The 17,185-nt window shown below is 41.0% G+C and overlaps 1 protein-coding gene across 2 annotated transcripts in view; it reads right to left on the bottom strand.

Annotated features, from left to right (window-relative positions):
- Window positions 1-15,487, bottom strand: part of LOC109934922 (programmed cell death 6-interacting protein) — a 55,149-nt gene extending 39,662 nt beyond the window's left edge. For both annotated transcript variants that reach the window (XM_048595829.1, XM_048595830.1), the window contains exon 1: window positions 14,575-15,487. In XM_048595829.1, the coding sequence (XP_048451786.1) occupies window positions 14,575-14,783 (209 nt within the window). In that variant the 5' untranslated portion in view covers window positions 14,784-15,487. The remainder of the gene's footprint in view (window positions 1-14,574) is intronic.
- Between the last annotated feature and the right edge of the window lie 1,698 nt (window positions 15,488-17,185).

Below are 17,185 nucleotides of genomic sequence, written 5' to 3'. Positions count from 1 at the left end.
ATTTATTTCAAAACCCCCTTCCCCTCCCCCTTTTCTGATGAAGGGTCGAGGCCCGAAACGTCAGCCTCTCTGCTCCTATGATGCTGCTTGGCCTGCTGTGTTCATCCAGCCCTGCACCTTGTTGTCTCGGATTCTCCAGCATCTGCAGTTCCTACTATCTCTAAGGATATGTGGGTTAGCCATGGTAAAACGCAGGGTTACAAGATGGGATTGGGGATGCTGGGTTTGGGTGGGATGTTCCAAGAGTCAGTGCAGACTCAATGGGCTGAAAGGTTTCTTTCTGCACTTTAGGGATTCTATGATTCTAAAATTTGAATTGCCTATGTAGTGTGGTAAGAAAGGACGTACTTTAGTAGCAAATTCCATGACTTGGGGGGCATTGAACTAAGTTGTACCAAGTGTATGAAGGATGGCAGAGAAGTTAAGAGGAATCCTTTCACACAGAAGGCACCATGGCTATGCAACTCATTGTTGGAAAAATGGTGGTAGAGATGAGAACCCTCATCACATTCTGAAAAGTACTGGTTATGCGAGTGCTGTAAGTTACAGAGCTACAGACCAAGGCTGGAAAGAAGGATTAAGCAGATACCTAATTTTCAGTTGCCACAACACAATGCATCAAATGGCCTCCCCCATGTTCTTATGTTGCAAAACCATTCTGACCGATAGCTATTGCATTTAAAACTACTGGAAGGTTTCATCAGCAATGCTATCCAGTGGCACTTATTCACTAATAACCCATTCAATGAAGATCAATTCATGGTCCAATAGGATCACTCGACACCAGACCTCAGCACAGACTTAGCCCAAATATAGACAAAAGAATCAAATTCCAGAAGTGAGGGAAGTGTTAATTTTTGACAGCAAGCTTACATAGAGATGTCGTGTGGCATCAAGGAACCAGGACAAAACCAGTGTCAGTGTCAATGAGAAGCAAGAAAACCATTTGGATGCATACTAAACAGAAGAAAGGAGGTCAATCATGTCTGTTGACAATCATCGCTGCAGAAGTTCCTCAGGGCAAGATCATAGAGTCAGAGTCATACAGTATGGAAATAGGCCCTTCAGTCCAACTAGTCCACGCTGACCATTTTCCCAAACCAAACCAGTCGCACTTACCTGCATTTGGCCCATAATGAACCTGCATCTACTACTTCCTCTGGCAGTTCATTCCACATATGAACCACTGTCTTTAAAAAAAAAAAATTGCCCCTCATGTCTTTAAGTCTTTCTCCTCTCACCTTAAAAATATGGTCCCTAGTTTTGAAGACCCCCAACAGTGGGAAAAGACCCTTGCTTTTCATCTTTTCTGAAGGGTCCAGACACAAAACGTCAGCTTTCCTGCTCCTCAAATGCTGCCTGGCCTGCTGTGTTTATTCAGCTCTACACCTTGTTATCTCAGACTCCAGCATCAGCAGTTCCTACTATCTCTGCTATTCATATACGCCCCTCATGATTTTACAGACCGAAAAGGCTCACCCCTCAACCTGCTACACCCCAGTGAAATAAGTCCTAGCCCATCTTTCTAACTCAACTTCCAGTCCTGAGCAACATCCTGGTAAATCTCTTCGGAGTCCTCTCCAATTTACAAAAATCCTTCTGAAGCAGGGTGACTAGAACTGTACAAAGTACTCTGAGCCTGATCACCTTCAGTTGCCTCATTAACATCTTTCCCGATGTTTATGATTGTAGTATGAATGGTATCTATCAAGTCCTCAGATAATGAACCAACATTCAGACTTGGGTTGATAAATGGCAAATAACATTTGTGTCACAAGATAATCTCTAAAAAGAGAGGGTCTAACTATATCTTTCTGGCATCTAACAGTTCTGATATCACTGAAGCCCATATCACATCTTTGAGGTCACCACTGACAAGGAGCTTAACTGGACTGGCCACGTAAAATACTGTAGCTCCAAGAGCAAGTCAGAGGCTCTGAAGAAGGGGACTCACCTGGCTTTCCAAAATCAGTGCTACTCTGTCACACAAGAATCTCTTCACTACTAAGCAGCTCACTTGATTGGCAACCCAAACTTGATGTTAAACCTTCAAACAACCTACACATCATGACAGCAATATGGGCCAACTACAAGATGCACTGCAGTAGCAGGCAATGGCCTCTCTGACAGTACTTTCCAAATTTCTGCCCTCTACAATCTGTAAGGCCAACAGTGACAAACACATAGGGAACCTACCTTCCAAATCATATAATCAAACCGACTTGGAAATAGATCACTATTTTTTCCACATTAAGATTCTGCAAACATCAGTCAAAATGCTGTATGGGTTTACCTGCATTACAAGGTGGCAGCTCATGATTAACTACCCTCTCAAAGAAAATTAGGGCTAGGCAACACATGCTGGCTTGACAGAAACATTTGAATCACATGATCAAATGAAGAGTTTAATTGGCTAGTTTCAACATAAATATATCATTTGCCCTTGATTTCAATGTATGCAGAAAAACTGGAATGGCATTTTAAAAAAGATATGAAAACGACAGATTCACCTGGACAATTCTACATATAGAAAAGTATCTCACAACAATTATGCCAAAAACTTTGCACGAAACACTGAAAATTCATCTCCAATTGAGCAATTATTCAAAATTTTGTCATCAATTCCCACTATCACACAACTGAGCATTGTTGAGTGTTAGATCAAGGCAACTCCACAGATCAGTGATGAGTCACTAGTTTACAAGAGATGTGCAGTATAACAGGCTCAACAGCACAATCGGGTATCGAAAGTCTAAAGTTACACAAAAGCAAAGCACATTAACAGACAAGAAAATATACACTACAAAAGGAAATCAGTATCAAGTGGCTGAGGAGGGAAGGTCCAATAAGCAAAAGCTCTTGAATGCAAGAGAGTTGGTAATGAACATTACAATAACGTAACAAAATAAACCAGAGTGCTTTCATTTTTTAAAAAAAATACCTTCATAGGATATGAATGCTGCCGGCTAGACCAAGTCAACTGTTCTCAAGATGGTACCAAGAAAGAATTGGGTGTGGCTGCGAGGGGAACTTGCAAATGGTGGTGTCTTATATTTCTGCCAACCTTGGCCAAATGGTAGGAACTCTGGATTTGGAAAATGCTGTCCAAGAAGCCTTCGGAAGTTCCACTACCGTGCATCAGTGTGGCAGGGAGTAAGTGAATGTTCAATGTGGTGCAAATCAAATGGGCCGCTTTGCATTGGGTGGTGTCAAGCTTCATGATTGTTGTTCAGACAGTATTCATTCAGGCAAGTATATTACTACATCATACTCCTAAACTTATGCCATGCAGCTGGGAGACAGGCTTTGAGGAGTCAGGATGGGAGTTACCACTGAATTCCAAGCCTTGTTACCTCATTTTTTAACCAAAGCATTTGCAGCTAGCAGAGTTCAGTTTCGGATCTGTGGTACTCCCTAAGATACTGATCATGGGAGGATTTAGCAATAACAATATCATGAAGTGTCAAGAAGAAATGTTAGATTCCTGTTTTCTGTGAGATGTTCACTTCATGGAATTGTATGGCATGAATATAACTTGCCACATTAGTCCAAGCTTGAAATCCAGATACTAATTCAGTTGGAAATAACTGCTTGAACATCCGGATGTGGAGAATGCTGCTGAACGTTGTGCGATCAACAGTGAACAATCCAACCTCTGGTATTATAGATATATTTAATTACAATACATATCTGGAGCTTGAAGCCAGACCTCTGAGGTCCAGAGGTAGGAGGCTACAACAAGAGCTTTAACATTATTACAAAGACAATCGTTTATATAGTGAAGATGGTTGGTGCTATCCTCAGGACACTATCCTTAAACTCCTGCGGAGATGTCCTTTGACCGTGAGATGTAGGAGAAAAGGCTAGTACACTTTGAGATCAAGACATTCTGATAATGCTCAGCTCCACTTCCTGCCTCATCCCCATAATCCTCCATTCTCTTACCGATTTAAAAACAAAATCGGTCTCTCAACCTACAAGATAGTTTAACAGTCCTTTGTAATAAAGAATTCAACATTGATTGTAAACAAGTATACTTTGTGACCAAACTGAGTTAAAACTGAACAAATTGCTACAGGCTTGAACTGCAACAATTTTACAACAAAATGAGTGCTAAAATGAGATAACAAGATGCTTGTAATTGAGCTTGCAAAATTATAATGCTGGTGTCATTTTCAATATATAAACACTACAAGTCAGTTTGTTTAAAAACAACTGTTCGGGCAGTGCCTGCACAAAGCACTGAAATTCTGCTCATTTTAAAAAAGGGAAGGTGGTGAAGTCACATGACTTGTAATCCAGAGGCCCAGATCATTCTCCAGGGACATGGCTTGATTCCACCATGGCATGTGATGGAATCTGAATTCAATTAAATAACTCTGGCGTTAAAAATCTAATGAAAACCAAGCAACTATTGTCATAAAATTCCATCTCGTTCATTACTATCTTTAATAATGAAAGAAATCTGCTGTCCTTACCTGTTCTGGCCACGCAATGTAGGTCACTTAACTGCCCTCAGTAACAGCAGAGCTGCTTGTCTCAAGGTTTGTTTAGTACATCCTCATCAATGGTGTGAAACTTTGACCTTTTACTTATAAATGCTGTGCCTGATACTACCTCTCTCACTAACACCTAAAAGGAAGACTGAGGCTCCAAAAGCTTGTGTTGTCAAATAAAACTGTTGGACTATAACCTGGTGTTGTGTGATTTTTGACCTTGTCCACCCAGTCCAACACCGGCATCTCTACATCATATCTCAAGAAAGGAATTAAACTGGAAGAAACAGCAGGCCTGGTACCAGAAACGAAAAGGTTAATTGCAACCCCGTGACCTTGCAAAGTGCCCATAGAAACACAGAAGATAGGTGCAGGAGTAGGCCATTCAACTCTTCAAGCTTGCTCCAACATTCAACGTGATCGTGGCCCACCCCCAACATGAGCTATATCTTCCTCGTTCTCGAAAACGATGCTTTGGCCTCAATTTCTGTGATCATGAATTCCACAGGCTCACCATTTTCTGGGTGAAGAAATTTCTCCTCATCACAATCCTAAAAACATTTACCCCCTTACCCTTAAAATATGATCTTTGATTCTGGGCTTACCAGAATCGGAAATGTTCTTCCAGCATTTAATCTGTATAATATTGTTCAAATTTTATAGGTTTCTAGGAGATCCTCCCTCATTCTTCTAAATTCCAGTGAATACAACCCTAACCAACTCAAAACTCTCTTCATATGCGAGTCCTGCCATCCCAGGAACCATTTTGGTAAACATTTGCTGCATTTCTCCAAATCAAGAACATCTTTCCTCAGATAAAGAGACCAAAACTGCACACAATATTCCAGGCGTGGGCTTACTAATGCCCTGTATAATTGCAGTTAAGGCATCGCTGCTCCTGTACTGGAATCCTTTCACTATGCCTGTCAATGTACAGTTTGTCTTTTTACTGCCTGCTGTACCTGTATGTTTACTTTCAGCAACTGGTGCACAAGGACACCCAGGTCTCATTGAACATTTCCCTCTCTCAATTTATTGCAACATAATATTGCCTAATTTTTGCTATCAAGAAGTGGCTAACCTCACTTCTATTCACATTATATTGAATCAGCCATGCACTTGACCACTCATTCAGCCCATCCAAATCACATTAACATCTCTGCATCCTCTTCACAGTGCAGTTTTCCAACCAGCTTTGAACCATCTGCAAATTGAGATATTATATTTAGTTCCCTCATCTATATCATTAACAAATATTGTTAACAGCTTGGGTCCTAGTACCAATCCCTGCAGTATCCATTAGTCACTTCCTGCCATTCAGAAAAAAAAGACCCATTTATTCCCACTCTGTTTCTTATCTACTAAATCATTTTCTATCCATCTCAATACACTACCCCCAATCCAATGCACTTTAATTTTGTACACTAATCTTTCATGTGGGACAAAAAAAAAGTGTTCTGAAAGTCCAAATAAACCACATTGACTGGCTCCGCCGATCAAGTCTACTGGTTACATCCTTGAAGAATCTCAGAAGAAGATTTGTCAAGCATGATTTCCCTTTTGTAAATCTATGCTTTTATTCTGATTTTGCTACTGTTTTCTAACTGTTCTGTAATTGCCTGCTTTTTCTCTAGCTCCCTTCTTAAAATAGTGGGTTGCATTAACTATCATCCAACCTATAGGATGTATTCCAGAATCTAAAGTATCTTGGAAGATGACCAATACGTCCACTATTTCTAGGGCTATATTCTTACGTACTCTGGGATTATGTTATCAGGCCCTGGGGATTTATTGGCTTTCAATCCCAATTTCCTCAATATTATTTCTCTACTAATGAAAAACTGCTTCAGTTCCTCCTCCATCTCACTAAATCTGGTCTTCCCCATCGTTTCTGGTACGTCATTCGTGTTCTCCTTTGTAAAGGAAGAAGTAACATTTAAATTTAGTTTGTCAGCCATTTCTTTGTTCCCTGTTATAAATTCCTCCATTTCTGATAGAAAGGGACTTAGATTAGTTTTCACGAATCATCTTCTCTTTAAATACCTGCAGAAACAAACATTCACAGTTGGTTATTATGTTTTCCACAAGCTTACTCTTACATACTATTTTCCCCCTTCTCAACCAATCCCATGGTCCTCCATATGCTGATATCTAATCTATTCCCAATCCTCAGGTGTATTACTAACATCCAGGGACTGGCATTAAGAATTGGGAGAGCTATCTCACAGACTCATTCAGCAAGAGTGTGACAGACATTCTCACAGAACTGTACCTTACAGATCATGTCACAAATAAGATCACACAGTTCCATATGCAGGAATGAAGAGTTAGTGACATTATGGTATACAGTAAAGGAGAGAATCCTGAACACTGACTCTAGTTCCCATAAATTCTCATGATGACATCAAGTCAAACAAAGGAACATTCTGTTGGTTATCATTTACACCTTAAGAACGGAAATTGATGAGATGCTGTGGAGCATAAGCAACAGAATTATATTCCAACACTATCTGCGAACTCAGCCTGGCATCTTCCTGACGTTACCAATACAATCATCCAGGACAGCCAATCTCAATGCATTGAATAGTGCGGGAGGACATGTGAGAAGCAGCACCAAGACCTAAAATGATGTGTTGACCTGGTTAAGAAACCAACAAAGGACTTCATGCATGCAAAGTAGCAACTGATCAACGGAATGAAGCAATTCCACGACCAGTGGATTGGATCCAAGCTCTGCAGTCATGCTACTAAGGTACTGGACAATTAAACAACTCACTGGAGAAGGGGGCTCCATAAATATTTTCAAATTCAGTGATGGGGAGCCCGATACATCAAAACAGGAGGCTGAAGGACGTGCAACAATCCTCAGCCAGAAATGCAAATTGATAATCCATCTCTGCATTTTTCTGAGATCCCCAGCATCACATGCCAGTCTTCATCCAATTCAATTCACTCCATGCAATGTCAAGAGATGGTTGAAGGCACTGGATAACTGCAAAGACATTGAGTTCTGACAACAGTCCAGCAATAGTACTGAAGATGTGAGCTCCAGAACTTCCTGCTCTCCTGGCCAAGCTGTTCCAGTACAGCTACAACACTGGCATCTACACAACATGGAAAATTGCCCAGGCATATACACTGGAAGCATGGCAAATCCAACCCGGCCAAACACTGCCCCAGTCTGTTCTCCACCATCAGTAAAGGGATAGAAAGTGTCATCAACAGTGCTATCTGGGGCTGCTTTCTCAGTAATAATCTGCTCATGACACTTAGTTTGAGCCCTGCCAGAGCCCACTCAACCTTTGACCTCCTTACAGCCTTAGCTCAAATATGAACATAGAACATAGAACATTACAGCGCAGTACAGGCCCTTCGGCCCTCGATGTTGCGCCATCCTGTGAAACCAATCTGAAGCCCATCTAACCTAAACTATTCCATTATCATCCATATGTTTATCCAATGACCATTTAAATGCCCTTAAAGTTGGCTAGTCTAAAAGTAAAGGACTTGAGTTCCAGATGTCAGCCAAGAGTCACTGCACTTGACATAAAGGCTGCAAAAGACCGAGTAGGGCACAAGAATTCTTGCAAAACTGAAGTCAATGAGAATCAGTAAAACTCTCCGCTAGTTGGAGTCATACCTGGCACAAAGTAAAATGGTTATGACTATTGGAGGTCAGTTACGTCAGCTCCAGAACATCATTGCAAGTGTCTCTTGGGGCAGACATTTTCTAATAAATCTATTCATAAGAGTTATTACACACCTCTGCAGCAAGCAGGACTTCAAACTGGGCCTCCTGGCCATGTCCTAGGTACAACCATCTTCAACTGCTTCTCAACGATGCCATAAAAATTCAGGTCAAGAGTGAGGATGTTCATTGATGAATGTTCAAAATAATTTCCAATTCCTCAGATACTGAGCGCAGCAATGTCTAAATGCTGCAAGGTTTCGACAAAATTCAGGCATGGACTGACAAGTGGCAAGTAACATTTACACCTCAACTTCAGGCAATGAACGTCTCCAAGATTAAATATAACAATTGCCCCTTTGACAAATCCCCTATTATCAACATCCTAGGGAATACCACTGACCAGAAGGTAATCTAGACGAGTCATACAAGTACTGCGGCTATAAGAGCAGGTCATATGCCTGCAGCAAGTAACTCACCTCAATTCTCCAAAGTCTGTCCTCAATCTACGAGAGGAGTCAGGAGTGTGATGGAATATTGCTAACTTAGCTGGATGAGTACCATTCTACCAATTCTCAAAAGTTTGATACCAACTGGAAGAAAGTAGTCCATCCAGAAATATTCACTTCCTCCATCACCTATGCACATCTACAAGAACTCACCAAGGCCCCTTAGACAGCACCTCTTAAACCCATAACTACTACCATCCCAAAAAAATAGGAGCAGCAAATGGCAACACCACTATCTGTAAATTCCCTTCCAAGCCACTCCATCTTGATGTGGAACTGCATCATCTCTTCAATGTTCCTAGGTTAAAATCCTGGACTCTTCTCTACAGTATTGTGTGTGCTTACATGAAATGGACTGCAACGGCTCAAGACAGCAGCTCATCACAACTTCTCCGGGGCAATTAGGGATGGATAATTAAAGCCAGCAAAGTTCACATTCCATGAATTAAGAGAGAACAACAAGTAGAAGCAAATTATTTAATGAGCAAATAATGATCACTCAAGTGTTAGTCTCCAGTAAATAAAATATTACCTGATTCACATAGAATAAAGCAGAGATACTGTGCCTTTTTGAAATGCTAATTCCTTACCATCAATGCCAGAGTGGGTGGGAAATTCTCAACTAAGAGTAGCTGACGATGATCCTGCTTTTAAAATTGTTGTCATTATAAGACAGCAAGGAAATTACCACTGGAATTACCTTTTGTCACCAACTAGAGGACCACATTTCCAATGATATCCTACAATTCAAAATATTTCTCCTTTTCTACCCATCTGATCAAAAGTAATACATTTAATGAGCAAGGTCAGTACTTTCTGTTCAACACTTAAATACAAGTCAAACAATTCAATCACTAAATGGTGCACCGGGAGTTCTGGACAAGGTGTGGACTGAGATATTCTACAGTTTCCAATCTTCAATGTACTTTAGTAGAAGTCATCTGGTTGGGGAGGCAGGCAGTGGGTGTGGAGAGAAACCGTTCCTCGGAAACTTTTGCAATATCACAACTGATGTCAGGCCACACGAATGAAGATATTAAACAGGAAAACAAGTTTAAAAGGATGCATGATCTGTAAAGTAAAATACAATTTGCTAAATCTATTTAATATCAAGCAAAGGGATCAAAAAAACCAAATGATTTAAGTCAAATGACAGAAATTTTAGAATATTGTATCAAGTAACAACATACTTTGTGAAGCTAATTAGTTGCATTCCATTGATGACCTTTTCAGTCTGATTAGCACACAACCCATTCCTCTCTGTAGAGCTGATCATCTGGTACTTCTAGTCTTAAATTGATTTCCTAACCCTCAATGCAGGCATCATTGAAAAGGAGGCCATCGATGTATCACAAACTGCTTTTGCTGGCACATCATTCCATAGACTTACAACTGCTAAAATGAGATCCAAAGCCCCTGTGACCAACTCAAAAGGAAAGTGTAATTCTTTACACCATTATTGCAACTAAAAGTCATCAACAAACATTCATATAAGCTAAGACACAAACCTACACTTCTCAACTACTCAATAGTAAAAGACGCCCTGCTGAAGTTGGTTCTTTGAAACGATGAGCCAGTTACATCAAGTGCCATTGACAGAAAATACATATGAGGCTAAGGGTGACAGTGGAAAAGGATAATGAACAATCCAGACTAAGAATAATTAACTGGGAGAAAACCAATAATCAGTGGACTAAGAACCGAGCTGGTTTGAAAATATTGAAGTTAAAGGTTGGCAGACAAAACAGTTGCTAAACAATGGGATACTTTCAAAGGATGGGGCAGGCACAGTCAAATTCTATTCCCTTGAAAGGAAACGATACTGCCAGCAAATCCAAGGCTTCCTGAACAAAGGGAGGGAGAAATTATGATAAATAAGAAACAGTGTGTTTACAATAGATGTCAAGTAGAAAATACAGTTGAGGACCAGGCTGAATATAGAAGGTTCAGATGGGGTGGTGAAAAAGCAAATAGAGAGAAGTAAAGGAGGAGTATGAAGAGAGACTGGCAGCTGATAATCAAAAGAGAATCCTTTTCCTCATCACCACCTCCTCCAGAGCAATCAGGGATGAGCAAACAATAAATGCTGGCCAAACCAGCAACATGCACATTCCATGAATGTTTTAAAAATTTATGTTTGAATCTTTTAACTATCAACCCACTACCTCCTTTTAAAAATCTGCAATTCCCACAACTCAAAAGAAACAGCATTCACTTGTTTCTAAACTAGTAGTCTGACACAAAATCACATTTAAAAAGTCTATGCTTTTGATCAATTTGGTTCTTAAATCATTGAATATCACTTTTATGTGCATGTATTCAGTAACAACAGTAAAATGAAACCTGTAATATATTTGACCACAAATAGGTAAAGGAGCAGAAGTAGCCCATTTGGCCCATTGAGTCTGCTCTCCCATTCAATGATCCAATCCCAGCATGCGTCCAGGGCAGCACGGTGGCTCAGTGGTTAGCACTGCTGCCTCACAGCGCCAGGGACCCAGATTCAATTCCACCCTTGGGCCACTGTGTGTGGAGTTTGCACATTCTCCCCGAGTCTGCGTGGGTTTCCTCCGGGTGCTCCGGTTTCCTCCTGCAGTCCAAAGATGGCCATGCTAAATTGCCCATCGTGTTCAGGGATGTGTAGATTAGGTGGGTTATGGGGGATGGGATGCTCCAAGGGTCGGTGTAGACTTGTTGGGCCAAATGCCCGTTTCCACATTGTAGGGATTCTATGAGAATTAGATCATGGTTAATTTGATAATCCTCAACTCCACTTTCCTGCCTTATCCCCATACATTTAGGTAAATGTCCAGAGAATGAATGTTTTAAGTTTATAGTCAATAAGTCTCAACTTCCTTACAAAAATGTCTTTTTAATCTGACATAGTAAAGGGAATGATGAAAACTACAAATAGACCATGCTACATAAGCCCAGAGAACATAAATAACATGTCAGAGTCAAGGGTATAGATCAGTAATGTTTCCTGTATGACCCAATTTATTATTAATTCTCCAGAGTTTGATACACTTTGAAATCTAGCACTTGAGGGTCATTAAGCAAGGGGATTGGGTGGCATTTATTGCTAGTCTTGGTGGGAGTCGGGTTGCAAGATCAACTAAATGTCCATTCGGTCATGCCCATCACAAAAAAAAAACAGACTTTAAAGAGATCTCACAGCTGTTCACATTCAGAGTTCAACAACAGCTATTGCTGCCTCAGCTCATGACCACAAAATCTCATTCAGGACCCATGCCCCTCAGGACCACTTTGTTATTGAAACCCTAAGATACATAAGCATTACTGCAAATTGACTAAGTAAACTTAAACAGATGAACACAAAAGGCCATGGGTAAACTCCTGCCCTATGACTTATTGGTATCAGGCTACAGTTTACAACATTATTCAATACCCATTTGGGAAAATCCCAGCCTTCAGTGATAGGTGACGCCTCCTAATCCAAATCAACAAACTACACTAACTGATCAAACCTACTGTAGAATTACTAACTCTCCAAGTCCACTTCAAGATGTTAATGTTTTGTGAATTTCACATCAGGCACGGTCTTCGAACAAAAATCAACTCCATTCTATGAGTTGAAGTGGAGAATCATGAGGCATGATTGATTGAGGTGACGTAATGGACCAGGAAGATAGATTAGGACTCATATAGCTTCTTACACAAACACTGGTGGTCCCAAACCACTTCAAACAAAATACATAATTGATTGTGAAGTTCTATCACTGTTGGAAGGCAGGAAATACACCAGCCAATTTAGCACAAAGCCCCCTCCCCCACCCCGCCAACCAACAATTATAACGATTAGATAATCATTTTTTTAAAAACAATGGTGATTAAGAAATAATTATTAGCTGGGACACCAGGGACAACTCCCATATCTGCTTTGAATTTGTGGCACAGGATCTTCCACATGCATCAGGGAAGGCAGCTGATACCCTGAATAACACCTCATCCAAACACCTGGAAACTCTGATAATGCAGCACTCCTTTGGTACCGCACTGGAATCTCAGTCCAGATTTTACAGTCGAGTCTTGAAGTGAGACTTGCTTGTAGAACTTTCAAGTTTGAGTCAGTATTATGACACACAATACTGGAATACCAAAATTTGTGGCAAAGAATGTGAAGTTTAAGATACTGTCAAATAAAAATCATGAGCAACAGAGTTGAAGCTAAAACATGAAACCAGAAAATACAAGTCAAATAGTGGATTTACCTACAAGATGAAACAAAGAGTTAGATATTCACCAGCATTATGCACACTGATCACAGGCCTCCAAACTTAAATTATCAGCACACATCTTGTTAATCTTCACAATTGCTGAAAGCATCCCATTGTGAAAGCACCCGCTGCTCTTAAGAAGACAAAGAGTGCAGTTTTGTTCTGTAGTTATTAAAATGTCAATTTTAAGACCAAAGGATTGCCCAGTGCCCATGAGAAAGATGACAAGATGTCAATTCAAATCACTATATCTTCACAAGTCTTTTATATTCTAAGTGATCTATAAATATGGTTCAGCCAGAACTAATTATACAGAAAAAACATCAATTTTTGACCCCTTGATGATTTGTTCCATTACGGCATTTATTTTAAATCACAAGATTCAAAACCCAGCTAAGGCTTCAGTACATCATTTCCACTGGTATTTTAGTAAGAGGGATGCAATATTAGCAGTCTGGTCTTTCAGATAGTTGTTTTAACAGCCTGTCTGTCCAGACGTGCGTGAAAGATCCTGTGGCACTAAATCAAGAAGAGTGGGGCTTTTTTTTTTAAGAAAAAGTAGAAAAACAAAGAACTAAAGAAGCTCAGCAAGGCAGTCAGCGCTTGTGAAGAGAAAACAAGGTTAACATTTCAAAACTGAAAGCAGTTCGGATATGGTGGTATTCAAACTGATGAAAGAGGGATAGGAGAAAGAGGAGTGTAGAATATATGGAAACAGAACCCATCCGACTCTCCTCTCCACTCCACCCCATCATCAGCATAAATACAGGGCACCTCTATTTACCAGCTACTTTCAGTTTTCACCAAGGGTCACAAAACATGAAACGTTAACTGTTTTCCTCTGCAGCCTCACGAGTAGAGTTTCTCTTCTACTGTTCTTTGTTTAAGATTTCCAACATCCACAGTTTGGCTATGAGTAAAAACAATCTCTACAAAAGGTATCATGTTTATACATTGAAAATTGAGCTCGCTTGCAAAGTTAAAGCCCCGCAATATGACAGATTCGGCATAAACTTGAGTAATTTCCTGACTTTTTTACAACTCCAAGGCAGTAATATACATTCACTTCTCCTTCATTTTTCCCCCCCCGAAACTTGACTCATAGAATCAAGAACGTAAATGTTCATTTAGAAGGCGGCTCAAGATTATTTTCTACGATTAAAGTTGCCATCGAGCACAAGGACCTACAACAACTAGCCCATGAGGACCACATACAAGACAAGACATGTAACACAGAAACAGGCCATTTCGCCCAGCCAGTTTATGCCGATAAAAAGGCAACTGTAAGCTGTGCGCCAAACAAACTGATGACCACAACTCAAAAATATATTCAGGAAATTTTCTAGCATTTACAGTAAGCTTGCATGATCCCGTTCCCTGGATAAAAGATGTAAGTTAGTTTGAAGGTTTCCATTTTTAGAAAAAAAAATAACAAGATCATGAATTGGGCCAATCTAGGATAAGGCCCTCAAAGGCGAGTCGGTGTTGGAACTGCGTATTTCAAACTACAAGTCAGCGACCCATCTGCGCATACTCATCTTTGGCCCCTCCACTGTTTGTTCGCCCACCTTCCTCCCTTCCCTTAGACATACATTTTTTAAAAAAAAAAGCTTTCCACAGGCCCTGGTCCAGGACAAACTTACCTCAACAAAATCTCCAGAGAACTGTCGTGTTTGTCGAGCGCCCTACAGACTGCACTTTTCCGAAGGTTGTTCAGCTCTTCAGCCGCCTTGATGTACTCGGCCTGTGATTCCCCACTCGAGTAAGTGGCGTGGATAAACTTGGAAAGCGGCTTCGCAAGGTCCACTTCGGACGATTTCTTCAAAGGCACCGAGACGAAAGTAGTCGCCATCGCCCCCGAAGCCGTTGAAAGCGGAGAACCCCCTGCTCTCAACGTCGCCCCAAGAATTACTTCCGGGATGACGTTAGCTCGTTCCCCTTGCACTGCCAGTGTGTGGGCAGGAAGTGCAAGGTGATGAGTTACAGGGCTGTGTTTGTATTTTTTTGGAGCCACTTACGCAAATCGAAATATGAAATGCTAATGTTTCTTGAACACATTTAGAATGTTCTTCACAAGACTTGCTTGGACAAAGGTCTGATATTGAAGGGTAGCTGAGGAAAGAGGAGTGTGGCTAATCGAGAGGAGACGGAACAAAACTCTGGCAAAATGTAATCACTATATTTTATGACATAGAAACCGATCATACGACCCGATGCAGGTATTCAAAATCTTCAGGTTTGTTTGAAGTTTCCTGAATGAGTTTTTAAAAATCACGTTTCTGTTTCATCACAAACCTGACAAAAGAGCTTCACAAGTCTGCGCAAAGAAGTTTTACCTCTCTTGAACTGGCCCTTCTTGTCAATGCCACAAAAACTGCGATCAGGTGCTCTGTGCTCTTTGACCCACCGTTTTAAAACTATATCAGGATTTTGTGCTGGACCATTTCATGACTGAACGCCATAGCGTTAAAACATTTGAAAATTTTAAAAAGTTGTACGTTTCACAATGGTATTTCAGTCAGAGATATACATATAAATATCCTTAGCGATATATACTAAAACGAGTGTTTTAGACCAAGCGCATCATTACCACTGCTCACTATAAAAATCAACCACACTTTGCTGAATTATTTTGGATCTCCACACCAAATATGGAGTAGGGTGTTTTCATGTGAACAATACATGCAAATACTGGAAACCAAACTACCTCATATCCTGCCATGGCCATGTAAGCTGTTTTCCCATCATTCACTGGCTGAAGTGACAGATAAAATAGGGATGTAAAGAAGGTGAGACAACAAGGTGCAGAGCTGGATGAACACAGCAGGCCAAGCAGCATCAGAGGAGCAGGAAGGCTGACGTTTCAGGCCTAGACCCTTCATCAGAAATGGGGGGGGGGAAGGGGGTTCTGAAATAAATAGGGAGAGAGGGGGAGGCAGATAGAAGATGGATAGAGGAGAGGAAACAGACAGGTCGAAGAGGTGGGGATGGAGCCAGTAAAGGTGAGTGTAGGTGGGGAGTTAGGGAGGGGATAGGTCAGTCCAGGGAGGATGGACAGGGGGCGGGATGAGGTTAGTAGGTAGGAGATGGGGGTGCAGCTTGAGGTGGGAGGAGGGGATAGGTGGGAGAAAGAAGGTGTTTGATATGCTTGCTTTCATTGTTCAGAACATTGGGATGTCGTGTTGTGGCTGTATTGAATAGTGATTTAGGCCACTTTTAGAATACTATGCAAAATTCTGGTCACCCTTCAGTAAGAAGAATGCTGTAAAACTTGAGAGGGTGCAAAGGTGTTACTGGGACTGGAAGGTTTGAGTTGAAGGAAGAAGCTGAATAGGCTGGGCATTTTTTTACCCTGGTATGTTGGAGGCTGAAGGGTGACTTTTGTAATGGCTTATAAAATCCTGAGGGGTGTGGACTGGGGGAATAGCCAAGGTCTTTTTCCTGTGGTGGGGGAGTCCAAAACTAGAGGGCATAGATTTATGGTGAGAGGGGAAAGATTTATAAAATGGACCTGAGGGGTAACATTTTCACGCAGAGAGTGGTGCATGTATGGAATAAGCAAACAGAGGAAGTGGTGGAGGCAGGTACAATTACAATATTTAGAAGGCAACTGGATGGTATATGAATAGGAAGAGTTTAGAGGATATAGACCTAATGCTGGTAAATGGGACTAGCTCGCATCGGAATGTCCGGTCAGCGCGGACGAGTTGGATCAAGGAGTCTGTTTCTGTAATGTATAACCTTATGACTCTATAAGTTACCTACTGTACAGCAGGAATCTGGTGATGTTTAGAAATCATTGTCCGATCATTTGGTGCAGGATGCATATGTTAAAGCCGACTACTCTACAGTACAAATGCAAAACACAGATCCACAGTAACAAAATATGCCGCTATACAAAAATTCAAGTTCTTCCCTTTGCACCACACACAAATATTGGCTTGCAGCATTTGCCTCAGTAATCTTTCCAACTCAGTTCCTGATCGAATATACTCTACTTCTAGCTGTCATGCTTTTCCCTCCAGCTTGGCATACCCATGACCATCTACAGCAGGAGCTTCCAAATGATTTCTCAGTGTGAACCCATTTCATTGCCTCAGGTTTCATGTAACTCCACAGTGAAATTTGGGGATATGAGGTTGTTAAGTGGTGAAGTGGATGAGATGGGCAACAGATGATTGTGATAGGAAGCGTTCAAACTGCAGGGATTTCTTTCTAAAAATGAAGTGTATGTTCCCATTGCCAAAATTGGCT

The sequence above is a fragment of the Rhincodon typus genome, chromosome 4 (genome assembly GCF_021869965.1).
Source record: "Rhincodon typus isolate 14 chromosome 4, sRhiTyp1.1, whole genome shotgun sequence".
NCBI lineage: Eukaryota > Metazoa > Chordata > Chondrichthyes > Orectolobiformes > Rhincodontidae > Rhincodon > Rhincodon typus.
The sequence above is the reverse complement of the archived record's forward strand: the minus strand, read 5'-3'. Positions and strand labels throughout refer to the sequence as shown.